We start from the raw sequence: 21885 nt of genomic DNA on the forward strand, positions 1-21885 counted from the left end.
CTGGCCTGCGACCCAGGCATGTGCCCTGACTGGGAATCGAACTGGTGACCCTTGGGTTGCAGCCCACACTCAATCCACTGAGCTACACCAGCCAGGGCTCTTACTGAATTGTTTAGATTGATATTTCTGTTTCCTGTGCATGATTTAAGTGAGTGCGCTTGTAGCACTGACGAGGAAAAATGCCTGGCTTGGTTAATGCTTTTGGTCTCCTCTAACAATAGTGAGTATGTCTCTTACTTGAATTCAGAAATACTCTTGCTTTGTGTTTTGAGAATTACTGAGTTCAAATTCCCTAAATAAGCCCAGGTTACATTTAGGTCACTGTTTTGTTTCTTTTCATTTCTTTTTATGATCCAGAGTGGCACTGGTAATAAGACTGAAGAAAGTGAATGCTTTCAACACACAGGCAGTCCATGGTGTGCTATTGCTAATTAAATCAAAGTGGACTCCTTTTGGCAGAGCTGGTAACCCTAGAACTAACTAAGTTTGGAATAGTAGCAACTATTGTATTCAGGATAAAATTAGTAAGGTTTTGTTTGTTTGTTTGTTTGTTTGTTTGTTTTTTAATGTTCTCTTGAATTTGAATCGTGAAGACAAATTTGGTTTGGAAGATAACAAAGGCAGAAATCAATTTTGGGTAGAGAGCTTAGCCTCGGCACTTTTGGCCATAAAAAGAGGCAGTCGCTTTAGAAAAAGCATCTATGATACCCAGACTGCCATTTATTGCGGTTGATCTTCCATTTGGGACTTAATTCCTGGCTATATTATATATGCCAAGGAAACCATTGACAAGAGCCTTTAATTTAAAATTTTCTAGCCCTGGCTGACATAGCTCAGTGGATTGAGTGTGGGCTGTGAACCGAAGGGTTGAAGGTTTGATTCCCAGTCAGGGCACGTGCTTGGGTCTCAGGCCAGGTCCCCAGTGGGGGCCACTTGAGAGGCAACCAAACATTGATGTTTCTCTCGCTCTCTCTTTCTCCCTCCCTTCCCCTCTCTAAAAATAAATAAAATCTTAAAAAAAATAAAATAAAATACAAATTTCTAGCTATAACCTAGTAAGTACCTCCTTCCCCTCTCCTTTTCCTTTTTGGGGCATTAAGGTATTTTAAAATTAATTTCATTGTATTTAGAGAAGAATATGTTCTTAAAGGTATAGCAGCAACTGTCTCACTAACTGCACTTCATTTTGTCTTCTGAGCTGCTACTTTGGGATCTGGGTGTTGGATTTCTATCTCTGGATCTCATGTTTCTCTTTCAATGGAGTACCCTGGCCTCTCTTTTATAATAGGAATATTTTCAAAAATTGTTTTCGGACTTCCGGCAAGATGGAGGAATAGGTGGACGCACCGTACCTCCTCATACAACCAAGATTAGAAAACCAATAATTTACAACAATAATTTACTATCAGAATAACACCCAGATCCGGCAGAGGATTTATCTGAATGGAAGTCGGGCAGCCAAGAAGTTGAAGTAGACGCGTTCATCCGGACGGGTAGGAGAAGACGAGCCGGGCAGGCACGGGGCTGGCTTGGGTCGGCGGTGCGCGGAGGTCGGGGGAAGGTTTGGCGCGAAATCGGCGCAAAAGCCATCCGGGGGCGCAAGAAGCCAGCGGTGATCCCTGAGTACGCAAGCTGCGGCTGGCAGACCCAGAGGGGTAGCGATTGTGGACCAGGGCAGAACTCGCGGCCCAGAAGCCCAGAGAAGGGTCTGAGTCCAGGGGAACGGAACTACCGCCATTGTTTTCTCCCGTCCCCGCTCCCACTCCGCCCCCACATATAACATCACAATCTAGCAACTGGGGTGCCCAGCCCCGGTGAGCACCTAAGGCTCTGTCCCCCACCGTAACAAGAGCAACCAGACCGGAAAAAAAAAAAAAAAGGAGAGACAGGGGAAAAAAAAATATGTTTTCAACAGAGCAGATCAGTCCCCCAGGACTCATCCTTTTGAGCGACCAAGAAATAGCCAATTTATCAGATGCACAGTTCAAAACACTGGTGATCAGAAAGCTCACGGAACTGGTTGATTTTGGACGAAATTTAGATGAAAGAATGCAGATTACCATAAAACAGATGCAGGAAGACACGCGGAGGAGAGCCAATAGTGAAAGGAAGGAATATGAGTCTCAAAACAATACAGTGGACCAGAAGGAAGATAGAATCAACCAAGCAGGGAAGCATGATGAAATAAGAATTCAAAAAATTGAGGAAAAGATTAAGAGCATCCAAGACACCTTTAAACGTTCCAATATCCGAATTATAGGGGTACCAGAATGGGAAGGGGAAAAACAACAGATTGAGCACGTATTTGAACAAATAATAAAGGAGAACTTCCCCAATCTGGCAAAGGGAACAGTATTCCAAGAAATCCAAGAAGCTCAGAGAGCCCCAAAGAAGTTGGACCCAAGAAGAAACACACCAAGGCACATCATAATTACATTAGCCAAGGTAAAAACGAAGGAGAGAATCCTAGAAGCAGCAAGAGGTAAGGGGACAGTCACCTACAAAGGAGTTCCCATCAGACTGTCAGCTGATTTCTCCAAAGAGACCTTACAGGCAAGAAGGGGCTGGAAAGAAATATTCCAAGTCATGGAAGACAAGGACCTACATCCCAGATTGTTCTATCCAGCAAAGCTCTCATTTAGAATGGAAGGGCAGATAAAGTGCTTCTCAGATAAGGTCAAGTTAAAGGAGTTCATCATCACCAAGCCCTTATTTTATGAAATGCTAAAGGGACTTATCTAAGAAAAGAAGATAAAGAAAAGACATGTATAGTAAAAGGACAGCAAACTCACAAATATTAACAACCACACCTAAAGCAAAACCAAAAGAAACTAAGTAAACAATTAGAACAGGAACAGAACCACAGAAATGGAGGGTTAGCAGCAGGGGGGTGGGAGGAGGAGAGAGGGGGAAAAGGTATAGAGAATAAGTAGCATAGAATGTAGGTTGAAAATAGATAGGGGGAGGGCAAGAATAGTACGGGAAATGTAGAAACTAAAGAACTCATAAGTATGACACATGGACATGAACTAAAGGGGGAAACGTGGGTGGGAGGGGGGTACAGGGTGGAGGGGAGATAAGGGGGGAAATGGGACAACTGTAATAGCATAATCAATAAAATATATTAAAAAACAAACAAACAAACAAACAAACAAACAAACAAAATTGCCCTGGCTGGTGTGGCTCAGTGGATTGAGTGCTGGCTTGCGAACCAAATGGTTGCTGTTCAATTCCCAGTCAGGGCACATGCCTGGGTTGCAGGCCAGGTCCCCTGTGTGGGGCACATGTGAGGCAACCACATATTGATGTTTCTCTCCCCCTCTTTTTCCCCTCCCTCCCCCTTTCTCTAAAAATAAAAATAAATAAAGAACCTTTAAAAATTTTTCTTTTCAAAAATCACTTGCCAAAGAGAGGCCACACATTTGGCTTCAAAGTTTATAATAGTAAAAAAGGAAAGAACAGTTGTACTTTTTACAGTTTATTCACAGGGTTCAGGGGTTAAGGAATAACAAATTACTGAGCAAAAACATAATTATTTCATAATTATTTTGGGTCTGGGGATCAGAAAGAAAATCTTCCCATGGGTCCTCATAATGCAGTGCTGTAATGGACAATGACACACACATCTTGACGTAACTCAGTTTTGAATTTATAAGCCCCATGAGGTTAAGGATCTTTGTTTTATTCATTTCTCTATTTCCAGTGCCATACAGTACCTGACCAAAAATAGACACTCAGTTGATATTTGAATGACTAGTGGGTGAGTGAACTAGTTTTACCGTTTCAGTGTCCTTGGAAGTGTTGGTAGAAACTGATGTCTGGTAAATTTAGTGAAAGCCATTCCTCAGATGCCTTTAGATAGAGAGTACCTGGGGTTGGGTCCACAGAGTTCGAGATTGAATCCTGGCTCAGTTCCCTTGGATATTTCCTTATATAGATATCTTTTTTTAATCATTAATTATTAGGGATGATGAAATCAGTAAAGCCTGGCAACATAGATTTTTTAGGGTTCAGAAGGAGAAGATGGTTAATAGCACTTGGTGGAGAAGACTGGTTTTGTCCAGTTACTATTCTGCCACACTTGAACATTAAATGGGGTCATTTGTCCTATACTCATTTGCCTTGTAGCTAAAGGGCATTTCCTTGTTACCTTGGTAATGGGTCTGATTCTTACCAACTTTTTTTTTTAAAGATTTTATTTATTTATTTTTAGAGAGGGAAGGGTGGGGAGAGGGAGAGAAACAGAGACACATCAATGTGCAGTTGCTGGGGGCCATGGCCTGCAACCTAGGCATGTGCCCTGACTGAATCGAACCTGCGATGCCTGGTTCGCAGCCCGTGCTCAATCCACTGAGCTACGCCAGCTAGGTGATTCTTACCAACTTTTGGTGAGTTCACTTCAAATGTAGAGGAAGAATGTATGGCATTGTCAGCTGCAGATTGTTGGTAGTCTCAGACTTTGTTTCAAGGACTAGGAAGAATGTTGTAGTAAAAATAATATCTAATATTTAATGAATGTCTATATCAAGGGTGTCAAACTCAGTTTCACTGGGGGCCACTTCAGCCTCGAGGTTGCCTTCAAAGTGCCAAATGTAATGTTAGGAGTATATAAATGTAACTGTTCTTAACAGTTAAGCAAGAGCTTGGCACTGCCGCAGGGTGGAAACAAAGTACTGAGCGGGATAAAACAAGGTGGAGGGTCAGATTCAGCCCTTGGGCCTTGTGTTTGCCACCTGTGGCCCTTATGATAGATAGTTCCTGTGTACTGAGCATATTCATACATATAATTTGTATCCTTGCCGGGAATTTCTCAGTCTTTTCCCTGAGTAGGTATTATTTTCTTTGCAATTATTTTAAATTGCCTGAGGATTTTGCAAATATGAAAGGGGAACAAGGAGAGAAAAGTGAATTCCAAAAAGTTGGAAGATGTCTTCTGAAGGGTTTAGTTTGGAACTATCTCATTCCATGGTAGAAAATACAGCAATAGTGATTCATGGGGGTATTTGACTTTATTGAATATGGATCATGCTTTCTGTCCTGTGCTTATATGTGGGCTCTCCCCTCTTTTGCACATTCCCTTTTTCATTTTTATTAATGAGCTTTTAGGGATAAAAGGCAGTTTTGGAGAAATAGTATTATTATATATGCTGAAATTATTGATGTTAGTCCCTTGGCTTGCTGTTTAATTTTTGAGTGACAGGATGGGAGAAAACTATATGGATTAATCTGAACATCCAGTGCCTGTGTTTAGTCAGTCAGGACAGTTTTCTCCTGTGATTTTGGATACAAGTTGTATGTTTTTAGGAATTTTCACTTAATAGGAAATAAGGACACTTCAGATTCCAGCATTATTCTTCTGACACAGACCATGCATGGGAAGAATAAAGATTTGTTAGTGGTTGAGGGTTTGCAGGAGGGAAGTGGGGAGAGGGGTGAGGAAGAGAAAGGTTTGCAAATGCATATGACACTTGAGCTAAAGGGGTCAGTGCTGCCTGCAGAGGCATAACCCCGTTTGTGCACTTGAGCATGGCCTAAGGGAGCATTGGCCTGATGAATGCAGAGAGAGATGCATTTTGATCAAGATAATTTCCCTTAGATGGGTCTCACCATCCCATGAATCAAAGCCTGTCAGCAAGGAGCTAAAGATGGAGTGAAGTTTATTGTACATTTGTTTCCATGCGACACCTTCACGCTAGAAGGGTCAAGTGAGGGAAGTCATTAGAACTGTGTTGATTTACCGGGCCTGTTGTGCACTTTCCCTGCAGGGCAAGAAGGAAAGAGGCTTTAGGAGGGAAGTTGAGGGGCACTGGGTAGTGAGGGAAGAACAGGCATGCACAAAATAAACCCTCACTGGTCTCTGCAGGAGAGGAGTGGACAGGCTGTTTATAGGGAGTGGGAAGTGGGATCTGTATTGTTTTTGGTTTTCCCCTAGAACCTCTGGTAGATTTGGAGCAGATGCTCTGCCTGAATCTCCAGGAGAGGCACCAACAGTCTGATTAAAAGGGAAGCTCATGGCCTGGCCAAGCTGGCTCATTTGGTTGGAGTGTCGTCCTGTGCACCAAAACGTTGAGGATTCAATCCCTAGTCAGGGCAGATACCTAGGTAGCGGGTTCAGTCCTGGTTAGGGCATGTACGGGAGGCAGTCGATTGATGTTTCTCTCTCCTTCCCTTCCTTTCTCTCAAAAAAAATCAATAAATATATCCTCGGGTGAGGATTTAAAAAAAAGAAAAAAAGGAAGCTCATAGAGAAACCTCTTATACTTTCCCTAGTGGCTAGAGAAGTATATTCTCCGCTCCCTCCATTCTTTTTCCTCCCTTGATTTTGCCTTACCTTTGAGCTCAAAAGGAAACACAGGAAATTTAATTTAGAAATCAAAATTCTCATTTCTGGATCTAGCAAAATAGGAAACCAGAATAAAGGTTGTTCCACACATTCTGAATATAGATTTGTGAGGAGTGGCCCCAGGGTTTGTGCTGAGAATGGCTGGGTTTCAGGTAGCATCACCCTCTCTGTAATTTGAATTTACTGAAGTACCCCTAGCATTGAATTAAATGAAAGAAAGTACGTAGTGTGGTAGTTTAGCAAGGTATGGTTATAGTCCTGCCTCTCCCCAAGAAGAGGATGGAACATTCTTTTCATTTCCCTTAAAACTCCACCTTGTCCTGGAGACTTAGTGAAGTAGAGATACTTTATCAAGAATATTCTACCTGGCTGGCATAGCTCAGTGGATTGAGTGCGGGCTGCCAACCAAAGTGTCTCAGGTTCAATTCCCAGTCAGGGTACATGCCTGGGTTGCAGGCCATGACCCCCAGCAACCGCACATTGATGTTTCTGTCTCTATCTCTGTCTCTGTCTCTATCTCCCTCCCTTCCCTCTCTAAAAATAAATAAATAAAATCTTTTTTTTTTTTTAAAAAGAATATTCTGTAGAGGCTTTTGTTTTGAAATTTCCATTTATATCCCTTATTCACTTTTACGTTAGTGGTGGTAGACAAAACTTTTCCTGCTAACTTAGGTAAGGAAAAATGTAGTGAGGTCTGTGTTCATTGGAAACCCTCTTAATTTTTTATTGCAGTTCAGTAGATTGAATAATCAGTAAGCCAAAATTAGAAACAAATTTGGTTGAGAAAAATCTTTAGTGTAAGATGACTAATGACAGTCCCTTCCTTAGATCCCTGCATAGTTAGTTATAAAGTGGAGGCATTTGGTATGATAGAAAGGGGAAAGGATCCTATCATTGACTCAATTTATTTGAGTGAAATGGAAGTCATTGAAGTAGTTCACAACTACTTTTATCTAAGGGTGGTACTAATCCTTACCCCATGGGAATTAAGCACTTCTTCCACTCTGCTACCATTGTTGTAAAGAAATGCCTATGCAAGATACCTGAGGTGGTTAAGTTAGGAAAGTGGCTAAAATGCCCTGAGTTCCATTCCTGCCTCTCCCATTTACACTGTAAGACTATTTGTGAAACTTTGGGCAAATTACGTAATCTCTCAGCCTGTTTTCTTGTCTATTAAATGAATTTAGTCATAGTGTCTCTCCACTATGTATGTTATAGTACCTACTGTTTTTAAGATTGCTGTAAGAAGTAAATGAGATACTGCCTGTAAAGAACATGTAGTACCTGGCACATAGTAAGCACTCAAATCTTAGTGGCTATAATATATTAATTTATGATTATTAAAGTTGACGATACTTTTTTTCTAAAACCTGGCATGATGTTTTATAGTAATTTAGATTATATTAATTATGCAGCCACTATGGATTTGATGATGGTTGCAGAAAAACTATGTAGGCTATATTCTGTTCTAGTTATTAGTAGAATATAATTAAGTGGTAACTCATATGTAGGATTTTTCAGTCCTTCATGACCACCAACCTTTCTTAGCTCCTTTCATACTCACTAGAAGGCAAGTGCAGCAAAAGGGAGAAAATAAACATGTTTCTCAAGCCAAAAGAACTCTTGAGTAGTTTGAAATGATTTTGAAATAAGGTGAGTCAAGGAACCAGCTAAGAGAGAGATGCTCTGCACCTTTCCAAGCATCCAAGAGACTCATGATGCCTGCCCTGTAACTGGAGACAATGTTTCAACTCACTGAATTAGAATTGAAGCTGGCCATTCTCCTAGAGCTGTTTTAAAGACTAAGCTACTTTCATTGTAAAAGTGTCATACATATTCCCATCAGAACCTAAAACCTGCCATTTTATCTATCCCACTTTAACAGATTTTTTTCATTTTCCACCTTCCCTTCACACTTTACTGCCAGTAATTAAAAGCGCAGCCCTAGAATTGGTTAACATCTAAACTCGGGTAGGCCCCTAGGGTGTCTCATCTCTCCCCACCCCAACCCTTTCCCTGAACTTGGCACTCCTGACAAAGAATCTTTCCTCTCATACATCTCAAGAGACCCTCTATTCCACACATATATCCACCCTCACTATGGGCCAGTATAGTTTCTTTGATAACCAGCATAAGGTCAGGTCAAAAGATTTCAAACAAACTTTTTTTTTTTTTATTGATTTTAGAGGGTTAGGGGGAGAGAGAGGAACATCAGTTTGTTATTCTACCTATTCATGCATTCATTGATGTGTGGTTTTTTAAGATTTTATTTATTTTTAGAGAGAGAGGAAGGGAGGGACAGGGAGAGAAACATCAATGTGTGAGAGATAAATCAATCAGTTCCCTCTCGCACATCCCCAACTGGGAACCCAAGCTGCAATCTAGGCATGTGCCCTGACTGGTAATAGAACTGGCAACCTTCTGGTTCACAGGCCGGTACTCAATCCACTGAACCATACCAGCCAGCTAGGGCCAAAAACTGGGATTCTTACTTAAATTAGTTCAAAGTTGTATTTAGGAATTTAATTGTGCCGACACTAGGACAAACCAAAGTGTAGGGTTGTATCTGATTTTGTTTCAGTTTTCTTTTCAGTATCCAATACTCATGGATTGAGTTCTGGAAATGTTCCAATTGTAAGGAAGGGGTCTGTTTGGATTCCACCACGGATATGCTCCTTGGGGTTGGATGCTGGAGGGTGAGGCATGTTTTGCCAGACACATGTCAACTAGTAGTCATTAAGGTTGAAAAATCATCTCCTTGGTATTCCATTCCCTGGCAATCTACTCGGTACTGCAAGATACCTCCAATTCCACCACATCCTTTCACAAGGATCTTTCTTGTGACTTATCTGTGGTAATTTCCATTCTAGTTCTAAAATTTGTATAGTTATTAGCAAACCATTCCAGCAGGGTCATGATCTCAGTTGGTTCCTGTTCTTATCTCTTTGTCTGTGAAATGAGATGTATCCTCTTCTTGTTCTGGAGTTAGAGAATTTTTCCTCCATATCCTGGCTGACTTTATCAAAGTATTGTCCTATTAACTTCTTCTCCTGAATGAATTTCACATTGGAGAGGACTTCAGTAGATAACTCAATAGTTTGGTTGCATCCATTTTCACCTCCATGGGATATATCAACTAATTTTAAAACTTTTGGTTGTAACGTCTCATCAAACATAAGATTGGCTCAGTTCAGTTTCAAAGTCAGCTGATCCAGCCAAAATGAGACCAGCCACATTCTTTGTCCCTAGAAATAAACAGCTGCACAGCAGTCTTAGCTACTTTCTGACATGGTTATGTCGCTTTTCCATTCTTAAACAGGCAAAACTCGAGCTGACTGACCTCCTCCATGTTTCTTTGGAAGATCCACAGTGAATATGTGCAGAATTTCTCATGTATTTCCTTGGAGTGTGCCAAAAAGTGCACCACTACCATCTATTACAATGAATCTAATATCTGAAAGTAGTGCTATAAGAGCCTCTGTGTGGAATTTGTTGTCACACAAATACAATAAGGCATTAATCAGTTTCAGAAGTTCTAAGTCAATGTTGACTTTCTTTTCCTTCTTCTGTTACAAAATGGTACCATGGTAAACAACCAGGCCATTTTGTTTTAAAGTTTGAGTCTTTGTTATACAGATGTAATGTCTCCCAGGCATTACACACTTGTGACTGACTTGCAGTTCCTGCATTTGCTAACATTTTTGCCATTGGTGAAATCTGGCCTTTGGGAGGAATGATCAATATGTCATGCCTGTGCCATTGCTAAGGGACGCCTCCAAGCTTTTACTTAATCAGCTTCTTGATCTTCCTTATCTCCATGTTCCTGTTGGCAACACTGGGGTCAACCACCATCTTCTAGCCCCTTCATAAAATAAAGTTTTTACTTATTCTAGGGACAGCATACTTTATGTTAGGTTATTCAGTTTCTTACCTGTTTTTCTTCTGTTTGTGTGATCCTTAGTTCTTGATACAAGGTTGACCATATTGTGATCCATAAATTATAGTTAACTCCCATTTCCCTTGTGAATGGATGCTAACTTGTTTCAACCCTTTTCTTTGTCCCTGAACAGTCTGAAGATGACGAGAAACTGAAAAAGAGGAAGGAACGATTTGGAATTGTCACAAGTTCAGCTGGAACAGGAACCACAGAGGATACAGAGGTAAAAATATACATAAATGCTTAGAACCCTTGAAGGGAAATGAAGGTGAAAAACTTGAATGGGGAGAGACTATTATTTCCCCACACTACTTTTTTTAAGTGCCCAAATGACAAAATCTTTTGTCCTTGCTTGATAGCTGTTTTCTGAATGAAGTGGCCACAGAATTGTATCGATATACTTTATTTAGTGTTAGAACCAGTTAGTCTACTAGGAAGGACCACAAGATTTGGAATCAGATAAGCCTGGAATTGAAAAGTGGCTCAGCCGTTTAGTATTACAGTAATATTTACAAGTTATGGCACTTCTCTTGTTTTGTTTGTTTGTTTTAAGATTTTATTTATTTTTTAAATGCATTTTTAAAAAAGATTTCATTTATTTAATTTTAGAGAGGGAAGGGAGGGAGGGAGAGAGACAGAGACAGAGACAGAGACATCAATGTGTGGTTGCTGGGGGCTGTGGCCTGCAACCCAGGCCTGCAACCCTGGGCCCTGACTGGGAATCGAACCTGCGACACTTTGGTTCACAGTCCACTTTATTTATTTATTTTTAAAGAAAGGGGAGGAGAGGGAGAGAAACGTTGCATCTCGTGCACCCCTTACTGGGGACTGGCCCACAACCCAGGCATGTGCCCTGGCTAGGCATTGAAACGGCGACACTTTCGTTTGGAGGCTGGCACTCAGTCCACTGAGTCACACCAGCCAGGGCTATGGTACTTTTCTTAGTTTTAGCATCTTGGGTGTAGAGTAATACCTACTTTGAAGTAGTATCTTAAGCATGAAATGTTTCTACATAAAAAAGAATGATTCTAGGGAGAATGCTTGACATGATGACACCTGTCATACTTGAGTATTCAATTAGTAGTAATGTTGCTGATAATCTGCCAGGCATATTTGACTATTTAATGAAGGCTGTATCCAACCCAGGCACAAGTATAGTTGTGCCTAACTCCCCTCTACAATAGGACAATGGACTGAAATGAGATGCCCTGTTCTTAGCACTTTATTTACAGATAGTTTCTCATTTTTGCTTTCTTTGTTTAAATTTTTTACATTATATTTTATTGATTACGCTATTATAGTCATCCTGATTTTTCCTCCTTTGCCCACCTATACCCAACATTCCCACTCCCTCAGGTAATCCCCCCAACATTGTTCATGTCCATGGGTCATGCATATAAATTCTTTGGCTACTCCATTTCCTGTACTGTACTTTACATCTCCATGGCTACTCTGTAACTACCTATTTGTACTTTTTTTCTTTCTTTCTTTCTTTTTTTTTTTTCAATTTTACTTCTTTAATTTTAGGGGGAGGGAGGGAGGAAGAGAGGGAGAGAAAAATTGATGTGTGAGAACTAGATCAATTAATTGATTGAGTTTTGCATGCCCTCAACTGGGGACCTGGCCTGCAACCCAGGCATGTATCCTGACTGGGACTCAAACCAGCACCCTTTCAGTCCGCAGACCTGCACTTAGTCCACAAGCCATACCAGCCAGGCCCCTATTTGTATACCTTAATTCCCTCACCTCTTCCCTAATACCCTACTCCCATCTAGCAACCATCGAAACACTCTTCGTATGCATGATTTTTTAATGTAATTTTTGTTATATTACTATTACTATACATTTCCAATACTATTTAGTTCCCTTATATCACACTGTTGTCCATGTCCATGAGACCTTTTTCTTTTTTGCTTAATCCCTCGACTGCCTAACCTCCCCATCCCCATATCTGTAATTCTGTCTGTTTTTCTTCTTTGCTTAGTTTGTTTTTTAGATTCAGTTGTTGATGGATATCTGTTGTTCCCATTTTATTGTTCATAGTTTTGATCTTGCTATTTTTCTTAAATAAGTCCCTTTAACATTTCATATAATAAGGGCTCGGTGATGATGAACTCCTTTAACTTGACTTTATCTGGGAAGCACTTTATCTGCCCTTCCATTCTAAATGAAAGCTTTGCTGGATAGAGAAATCTTAGATGTAGGTCCTTGCCTTTCATGACTTGGACTATTTCTTTCCAGCCCCTTCTTGTCTGTAAGGTCTCTTTTGAGAAATCAGCTGCTAGTCTTATGGGAACTCCTTTGTAGGTAACTGTCTTCTTTTCTCTTGCTGCTTTTAAGATTCTCTTCTTATCTTTGATCTTGGCTAATGTTATTATGATGTGCCTTGGTGTGTGCTTCCTTGGGTCCAACTTCTTTGGGACTTTCTGAGTTTCCTGGACTTCTTAGAAGTCTATTTCCTTTGCCAGATTCGGGAAGTTCTCCCTCATTATTTTTTCAAATAAGATTTCTATCTCAGCCCTGGCTGGCGTAGCTCAGTGGATTGAGTGCGGGCTGCGAACCAAAGTGTCACAGGTTCGATTCCCAGTTACAGTACATGCCTGGGTTGCAGGCCATGACCCCCAGCAACCACACATTGATGTTTCTCTCTCTCTGTCTTTCTCCCTCCCTTCCCACTCTAAAAAATAAATAAATAAAATCTTTTAAAAAATATTTCTATCTCTTTCTCTTCCTCTTCTTCCTCCTTCCCTGTGATTCAGATGTTGGAATGTTTAAAGTTGTCCTGGAGGTTCCTAAGCCTCTCCTCATTTTTTTTTTCAATTCATGTTTCTTCATTCTGTTCTGGTTGAATGTTTATTTCTTCCTTCTGGTCCAAACCGTTGATATGAGTCAACAGTTTCCTTCCTGTCACTGTTGGTTCCCTGTATATTTCCTTTATTTCACTTTGCATAGCCTTCACTTTTTCCTCTGTTTTGCTACCATGCTCAACCATTTATGTGAGCATCCTGATTACCAGTGTCTTGAACTGTGCATCTGATAGGTTGGCTATCTCTTCATTGTTTAGTTGGTATTTTCTCTGGAGCTTTGATCTGTTCTTTCATTTGGGCCTCTTTTTGTGTGTGTGTGTGTGTGTGTGTGTGTGTGTGTGTGTCTCTGAACATCTGTTATATAGTAAGGGGTAGAGCCTTAGGTATTCACCTTGGTGGGGCAACTCACATTGCTGTGTTGTGGCACTGTATGAGGGGGAGGGTCCAAGAGGGAACATTGCCAGTTGCTCAGCTCTTGGCCAGTTTTCAGTCACTTCCTCTGCTACCTACTAGCAAATTGGGCCCTTCTGGTGCTGATTCCTGGGTGAATGGGGTTGTGTACATTTTAGGACCCTGTGAGTATCTATAATGAACTCTCCTGTGAGGCTGGGAGTTTTTCCCGCCACCACAACCCCCACAGGTTTTTTCAGTCAGTTTTGAGGCTGTTTTCCTGTGCTGGAACTCTGTGTTGCACAGATAGTCTTCTTGCACCTCAGTTGTTTTTCCTGGTTCATCTCACAGAAATGTGGGACCACCCAGTCTGCTAGCCACTACCTCGTCTGCGGAGGTCCTCCACCCATCACCACCACCTTGCCACACGTCCTCTCCACCCTGGCTGCCCATCTACCAGTCTGGATGAATGTTTCTTCTTTAACTCTTTGGTTGTGGGACTTCCATACAGTTCAAATTTTCTGGTTGTTTTTGTTTTTAAATTTGTTGTTCTTCTTTTGGTTGTATGAGGAGACACAATGTGTCTACCTACTCCTCCATCTTGTCCGAAACACTCAGAAACTCTTTTCTTCTGTTCTGATTAGTTGTTGCTTGCTTCCTTATGTTCCAAATCATTGATTTGATTCTTGGCTTCATCCACTGTACTGTTGTTTCCCTGTAAATTGTTCTCTTTTGATTTTTAAAAAGATTTTATTTTCATTTTTAGAGGGGAAGAGAGGGAGAGGAACATCAATGTGTGTTACCTCTTGCACGACCCCTACTGGGGACCTGGCTCACAACCCAGTTATGTGCCCTGACTGGGAATCAAACCAGTAACCCATTGCATTGCAGGCCCAGCATTCAATCCACTGAGCCACATCATCCAGGCCAGTTGTTCCTTATTTCAAATAGAGTATCCTTCATTTCTGACTAGATCTTTTTTATGCCACTGAGGTCTTCACTAAGTTTTTTGAGCATCCTTATAATTAGTGTTTTGAACTCCGCATCTTATAGATTGCTTTTCTCCATTTCATTTAGCTCTTTTTTTTTTTTTTTTTTTTTGAGTTTTGATCTGTTCTTTTATTTGGGCCATATTTCTCTATCTCCTCATTTTGGCAGACTCCCTGCATTTGTTTCTATGTATTATTAGGTACGGCTGCTTTGACTCCATGTCTTGGTAGTGTGGCCTAATGTAGTGAGGGTTCATTGGCACAGTCTTCCCTGTCACCCAGGCTGGGTACTTAAGGTACACTTTTCGTGTGGGCTGAGTACATCCTCCTTTTGGTTTTGGTTTTTTTAAGATTTTATTTAGTTATTTTTAGAGAGGGGGGAAGGGAGGAAGAAAGAGAGGAGGAGAAACATCAGTGTGTGGTTGCCTTTCATGTGCTTCCCACTGGGGACCTGGCCCGCAACCCAGGCATGTGCCCTGGCTGGGAATTGAACTGGCAGCCCTTTGGTTTGGAGGCCAGCACTCAATCCACTGAGCCACACCAGCCAGGGCCACTCTCCTTTTGTAGTTGAGTCTTGGTTGCTGTTGGGAGATCAATGGGAGGGATTTACCCAGGCCTGTCGCCTGCAAGGACTGGCTGTGACCACTGACCACCAACCTCTGCCCTCTGTAGAGGATCAGCTGTGCAGGAACAGGGTAGTGGTACTCCAGCGTGGTCTGTAGCTATCCACTGGGTGCACTAGCCCTTGCGTTTCCTGGGTGGTGCAGGCTAAGGTCAACCACCACCTGTGTTTTGCCCTAGGGCCACCCTGCCTGGGCTATAAATCAGTCTGATATGGCCGCTACTTGTGCTGGGCTTGGAGATTCCTAGGAGAAACCAAGCTGTGAATCTAGGCTGGCTGCTGCTGCTGCTGGGCCTGGGGCTCACTGAGGCTTTTTTGAGAGGATTTATGAAGTTGTGCAGCGTGAGCCATGACCAGCCATTCATACGGAAAAGCAGCTTGAGTGGGGTGGAGTCTCAGGAGATCTCCAGAGTGGGTCAAATAGTGTTAGTAAGGTTGATGGAATCTCATATATGGGATCTGCTTGCTGGCTTTATGGCTCCATGGCCCTGTTGTGGAGGGTTTAGAAAATGGACAATGGCCTCTGCTTGCCTTGATGCCAGACACTTCAATTTCTCACAGTATGCCACTGTGCCTTTCAAGCTGCTACCCCAGTGCTAAAGCTCAGAGGGAGTAAGTGTAAGTAGGTAAGTTCATGGGTGGGTTCTTTACAAGGATCTGTTGGGGCTACAGAAGTTTCTTCCACAGAACCCATCCTCACTGGTTTTTGCAGCCAGAAGTTGTGGAGACTTATCTTCCTGGCACTGGAACCTTGGGCTGGTGGGTGTGGTGTAGGGCTGGGACTCCTTGCTCTCGATATAACCTTCCCGAATTTTTATCTACCACACGTGGATGTGGGACCAGCCCCATTCCTTGTCTGCATCCCTCCTACCAAACTGGATTGATGTGGTTTTATTTAATTCTGTAGTTGTCAAGACTTCCATTCAACTCAATTTCTGATCGTTCTGAGTGATGGTTGTTCTATATTTCAGTTGTGCGAAGAGGCAAGCCATGTCTGCCTGTGCTGCGATCTTGACCGGAAGTCTCTCTCTCTCCCCCCCACCTTTTTTAAGACTTGTGTTCATCCATATTCCAGCTTCCCGTGGAGTAACTCACATTCATTGAGACTCTTAAACATTGGAAGACTGCTTAGAACATTGATAGATAATATTAATTTGCTGATTTGAAAGTATCTGTTGGGTTGGCCAAATAGTTCATTTAGTATTTTCCGTTGGATGTCTCTAGTAGTGCTTTAGTTAAAGACTTCATTTGAAATAATTTTGTTAGATATTATTGTGACAGCTGTCATATCAGTATGCATTGTTTTTTAAAGATTTTATTTATTTACTTTTTTTTTTAGGGCGGGGAAGGGAGGAAGAGAAACATCAATGTGTGGGGGATACATCGATCAGTTGCCCTTCACCCACCCCCAACTGGGGGCCTGGCTTGCAACCCAGGCATGTGCCCTGACTGGGATTTGAACCAGTGACCTTTCTGTTCACAGGCTGACATGCTCAATCCACTGAGCCACACCAGCCAGCGTTCAGCATGCATTTTTTAAAAGCAGATGTTTAGCAGCATCCGTGGCCTCTACCCAGTAGAAGCCAATTGCAGGAGATAGTCGACATACTCAAAATATCCAAATCCGCTTTGGCTGGTGTGGCTCAGTGGATTGAGTACCAGCCTGCAAACCAAAGGGTCGCCAGTTTGATTCTTGGTCAGAGTACATGCGTGGGTTGCAGGCCTGGTCCCTAGTGGGGGGGTGTGCCATAGGCAACCACACATCTATTTTCTCCCTCCCTTCCCCTCTCTCTGAAAATAAATAAATGAAATCTTAAGGAAGTATGTTTTTTATTTTATGGGAAAAAAACCCTAGACTTTGGCCAAGTTAATATACTGGAGACCAACTGTCACCTGACGTGTGTATATAAGGAACATTTGAAATGATGGATGTTTTGAATTATAGAAATTTTTTGAGTGGTGAGGAATTTGGAATGTTCTTTTTCTCATTTAATCCAAGTTTTCTTCTTTTTTCCCCTTATCTCTGGAGATATCTTCTGGAAATCTGTTACTTCACACACTGAAAATCTTAAGAAGTTTCTTTGTGAATAATAAAAATAAACCCTGAAAATTTTAGAGTCTGTTCAGTTTACATTCTTCACTAGGAAAAAACTAGAGGGGTTTGTGTTTTTTGTCCTAATTCAGAATAAATCACTATCTGTTATAAATACCTGCTTACTCAGTGACTAGCCAGGATGAGCTAGAAGTAAACCATACACCTAGGTATGTGTTAATTCTAGTTAAAATTATTCCCTTTTTCCCAAGGAAACTGTTAGACTAGACATGCTCACTAAGCTGATACATTTGTTCTCTCCAAGGTAAGACAGATTTGTTGGGTGGCAAGGAATACCAGCTTTTGTTGAGAAAGTCCATGTATGTAAGGAAGTAGTAGTTTCTGAGGCTAATGGAGTTTATGTGAACCAGATGACTTTCATTTGATTCCAAAGAATTGTGTTAATAATCCTTGTTGAGTGGTCTGGGTCTGTAAACACTCACCTTTTCTTTTTAATCTAAATTAAACCTCCTGTGTGAATGGAATGAAAAAGAAGCCCCCTTTTGCTGGGACAGTGGTTGGAGGAAGGATGGATTCAGTGCTGTTTGAGTCAGTCTTAGAACAAAAAGGTTTTTTTCCCTACCCCATTTTGTGCCCTCAAATGCTTCTTCCCTTAAGAGATCCATATTAGGGACTCCCCTCTTCTCCCCATTTATTATGTTGACATATTATGCCTTTTTGGATTTGGAGGACTAAGGAATAGCTGCTGCATGGGCCCAGAAGGGCATTCCCCTCACCTCCACGGCATAGGCCAACGCTTTGTCCACTGAAATCTTCCATTTTCCCGCTGAGTAGAAGACTTTCCCCAGCCTGTTAAGAGTCCATTGTTTGCTAAAAGGCTGAGCGGCCCTCTCTCCTTCAGGAATCTATCCATTTTCTGCCACTGTTTTTCTGCCCCCCCCCCCCCGCCCCCCTTTACAATCTTCTACCCTTCTCACCCTCCTTTTCCACCAAACTTCCCCTAGCTCTAACTGGATAACAAGAAAAATTCAGGAATGAAATCTTTGGCTGCCAAGCTTAAACCTGGGCCTTCCCTCTTTCTTGGACCTTGTGACAATCCATGTGAGTTTGGATTAAAGCAGCCAGGAACCCAGGCCACTATCATCTTGCAATCTAATTTTTTTTTCTTCTTGCTTGTTCCCTATAGGCAAAGAAGAGGAAAAGAGCAGAGCGCTTTGGGATTGCCTGATGAGAAGCTCAGTGTTTTCTGTTCTCCAGTGGTTTCCATTTCTCTGATTCTTATTGGTCACATATATACCTAAATACAGTTTTGTGCCTAGGTCCTGCCTCTCATTAAGAGAGCATGTACCCCAGGTACACTGGTGAACTACAGTAGCAGTTTGACTTCTTACTGTTCCAACTTTAAGATTGTTGTTGTTGTGTTGTTGTTTTTTTAATTATTATTTTGCTTGTTAATAAAAAATAGAAAAGAGAACAATGTGTTTTATTATGTGCTCCTTTGAGTTCTTAGATCCAAATTAGATTAGATATGGGGAACTTCAGGGACAGATAAACAGAGTTAGTCATAATGCCTTTTTACCCATTAGAAAAGAGAATAAGGAAAAGGATTGAATCGATCCCTTTAAGCCTATTTATATTGTCATATTCACAGGTATTTTACCTCTTTATGCTCCATGAAGAGGCCAGGTTTCACCCTGAGCCTTTGCTTCAGCAGGTTCATGTGACCCATTGGGATGAAATAGGAAGAACACTGTGTCTTAGGAGTTGCAAAGGATTTAAATATAAGGGCTAATGATTGGTAGTCTGCTATATGTCAGGAGTCCAAAAGGGTCCTGTTTTCGGAAGTGACCTGGTGTGATACTGTCTGGTTTCAGCCAAAGCCAGTGTGTGGGACCCTGTTGGTCAGGCAGTTCAGTAAAGGAGATGGGCTGGGTACCCCTCTTGAGCTAGAAGAAAATGTAGAGATTCAAAGCCTGACAGGATGTCAGAGGTGTTAAGCATTGTTGCCTAGCTCACTGGGGACATAAGCAGTGGACCGGAGGCTTCTACCTTCTAATCAAGCCCTTTGCTAGTTTGTCTTCTGTTGCAGAAATATACTATTGCAGTTTTAGTGCTAACATTTCTTAGATCTTACTAAAATCCATTGTACTTGCTGGGTTTCCTAACTTGGAAAGTTTCGGCTTGCCCTAAGTAGGCTGCTTGTTTGCATTTGAAGTTTCATGTAGCTCTGAGACCTGCTATTTAATCTTAAGGGCCTGGCACCTTACCTGAAGGCTTTGGTATCATAATCAGATCCCATGTTGCTGTAGTGTAATTCCTTGTTCCATTTCTACTGAAACTTTCTGGCTTGTTTAGTAATTAATAGGGAATGGTTTGGTCCCCTTCCTCACAAGAATCTCTTTCCACAAACTCTCTGGTTGCTGAGGAGGCAGGGACCTAGGTTTAGACACGTTAGGAAAACTGCCTTGGAGAGTAGATCCAAAGATTGCCCATTTGTTGTAAATTTTGCCCCATTCTGAGACTTTGGAAAAGTAAACAAAAGGGACTCCTAAACTTTTCCTTCCTCTGGCCTCTTGTCAGCCTCCCTTTCTTTTCTCCAGGCCCTAATTTAAGGCTAGCTTTTCCTCTCTCTACTCTTAAGATGATGAACCAGGAAGAATTAGTTGTTTTGCAGCTTCAAAGAGGTCATAGATTCAGTTAGGGTCTTCTACCCAAGCATGATAAGAATAGAATGGAACAGATGGTGACAATGGAGTGGAGCAATGGATCCTTCAGAAGTTTACTTTGCCTCCTCCGTAACCTTGCATAAAAGCACTCAGTCTCCCCCACACCCATTCCACCCCAGGATTCTCTTCTTAAAGCCAAATCATTCTTTCCTGACTCAACTCACTTTCCCCGAGTCCTTGACAGTGTGGGCTTTCTACTAACTTTTTCATCTCATTCCAGTAGCTGTTCTTACATTGGTCAGAAGTCTTTCACCTCTAAATCTGATCACTAAGTGTTCCTCTGTCTGTCTCATAGTCATTCTACACGTAGTTTTTGAGCATGAATAGTTCAAGTCTTTTTTACTAATTTAGTCTTTAAATAGTAAGTCCCTTTAAAGGCATAAACAGGCATCCAGGCTTCTAATCCTCTTATCTAGAATCTGGTATACTCTTTCTTCCTATCCCCCAGTCTCCCTACTGTAGCTGATCCAAGATCTAGGTGTGGTTAGCTGACAGGCTACTCTGTTCTGAAGCTGTGACATTCTCTGCATACCCAGAAACTCTTAATGAGGGAGTCTATAAAAGATGTGGAGGGAACTAGCTTCCTCAGCTGTAAATCTATACCTTTTTATGGTTTTCCAGGATCATTCTCTTTTTCTCCAACATCATTCAGTTAAGAATGTCCTTTCCAGCCCTGGCTGGCGTAGCTGAGTGGATTGAGCGCGGGCTGCGAACCAAAGTGTCGCAGGTTCGATTCCCAGTCAGGGTACGTGGCTGGGTTGCAGGCCATAACCCCCAGCAACTGCACATTGATGTTTCTCTCTGTCTCTCTCTCTCTCTCCCTTCCCTCTCTAAAAATAAATAAAATCTTTAAAAAAAAAAAGAAATGAGTTCCCATTAAATGTCTTTTCCCAACTTCAGGAACTTCTGAAGGCTGGAAGTTTCTGTGGGGTAAAAGGTATAAGAAGGAAGATGTAAGAGCAGGACTTACTGGTGTTAAGTTGCCATGTAGGTACAAGAAATGAAAGGGAAGGATCCTAACCGTTTTTCCCTGTTCTCTGAGGACCTCCAACAGGCAGTGTCACTCACCTGCTTATTGAAATCCATCAGAATCTAACCTCTGCCTCTCTTGCTATATGTCCACACTTGTTTTTAAACTCCAAAGGAATTACAAAATAATGGCATCTTTATACCTTTGCAGATCCTTTAAGTCCAGGATGCTGTTTTATTCTTCCTCAGCTGTCCCTGCCATTAGTTTTTTCACCTCTCAAATCACTATTAATATATTGGAATGGAATATTGTATAGCAATTACTTAGGTGTGATTTTTAGGAACTCTTGAGAATTGCTATAGTATGTACTTGGCACAATTTGCTTACCATAGTTTGCATAGTAACCATTTGGCAAGTTATTAGCTCTTAATTTTACTAGGTGATTTACAGTGGGAAGACTTTCTTTTCCCCAAGTAGTGTCCAACTAGAGGGTAAGGGGTTGAATGAAATTTGTGTGCACACTACGTGTGTAGGTACATTAGGAGGATGAGCTGGGGGAGGTGAGAGGAGTCCTAATTGCTCCTGTACCTGCTGGGGCGGGGGGAGGGAACTGACATTGTCACCTGGGGCAGACCTCCCTGCTTCTGCCTCACTAGAGAACACAGGTTGTAAATGCCACTTTCTGCTGGTACTTAGCTTGGGGCACCCAGCATCCCCAAAATGAACTCATACATTGGTTTGGAGGATGTTTGGGGTCAAAAGGCATCTTGCAGTTTCTTCTGGGTGTCCTCAAAGTAAGAAACAATGAGCAGTAGAGGAAAACAGCCTATTTTTAACTCAGGTAAAAAGCTAGGGGTAGGCGTGAATAAAGCAGTTCCTTGGGAGGATACGGTATGGAGCACCTTTGTCCTCTCAACTTCAGTCTTGGTCTGAGGTGGAGTCAGTCAATAAAACTGACAAGACAGGGAAGGCTTGGTGGCACATCGAACCCTCAGTAGCCTGTCTTCATTCTGGATCAGGTCGATGTTAATAGTAGCTTTCTTTTTGA

The 21885-nt window shown here is 41.8% G+C and overlaps 1 protein-coding gene, 1 long non-coding RNA gene and 1 pseudogene across 3 annotated transcripts in view; 2 read left to right on the forward strand and 1 right to left on the reverse strand.

The window, feature by feature from the left end:
• Nucleotides 1-18618, forward strand: part of LOC114513569 (SAP domain containing ribonucleoprotein) — a 52859-nt gene extending 34241 nt beyond the window's left edge. The window contains exons 11-12 of one of the 2 annotated variants that reach the window (XR_003685847.2): nt 10414-10503; nt 18328-18615. Coding sequence is in view for 1 of the 2 variants with exons in the window: in XM_028532904.2 (XP_028388705.1) it covers nt 10414-10503; nt 18328-18369 (132 nt within the window). In the remaining variant the exon portion in view is untranslated. Of the gene's footprint in view, nt 1-10413; nt 10504-18327 lie in introns of both variants that reach the window. The other variant, XM_028532904.2, reaches the window with a different exon arrangement.
• Nucleotides 8700-10402, reverse strand: LOC114513566 (annotated as a pseudogene).
• On the forward strand, nt 16883-17991 carry LOC118499065. The gene is made up of 3 exons (XR_004901567.1): nt 16883-17086; nt 17455-17458; nt 17979-17991. It is a non-coding gene; the product is annotated as an uncharacterized LOC118499065 (long non-coding RNA).
• Nucleotides 18619-21885: the final 3267 nt, after the last annotated feature.

This window comes from Phyllostomus discolor, chromosome 2 (assembly GCF_004126475.2).
Source record: "Phyllostomus discolor isolate MPI-MPIP mPhyDis1 chromosome 2, mPhyDis1.pri.v3, whole genome shotgun sequence".
NCBI classification, from domain to species: domain Eukaryota; kingdom Metazoa; phylum Chordata; class Mammalia; order Chiroptera; family Phyllostomidae; genus Phyllostomus; species Phyllostomus discolor.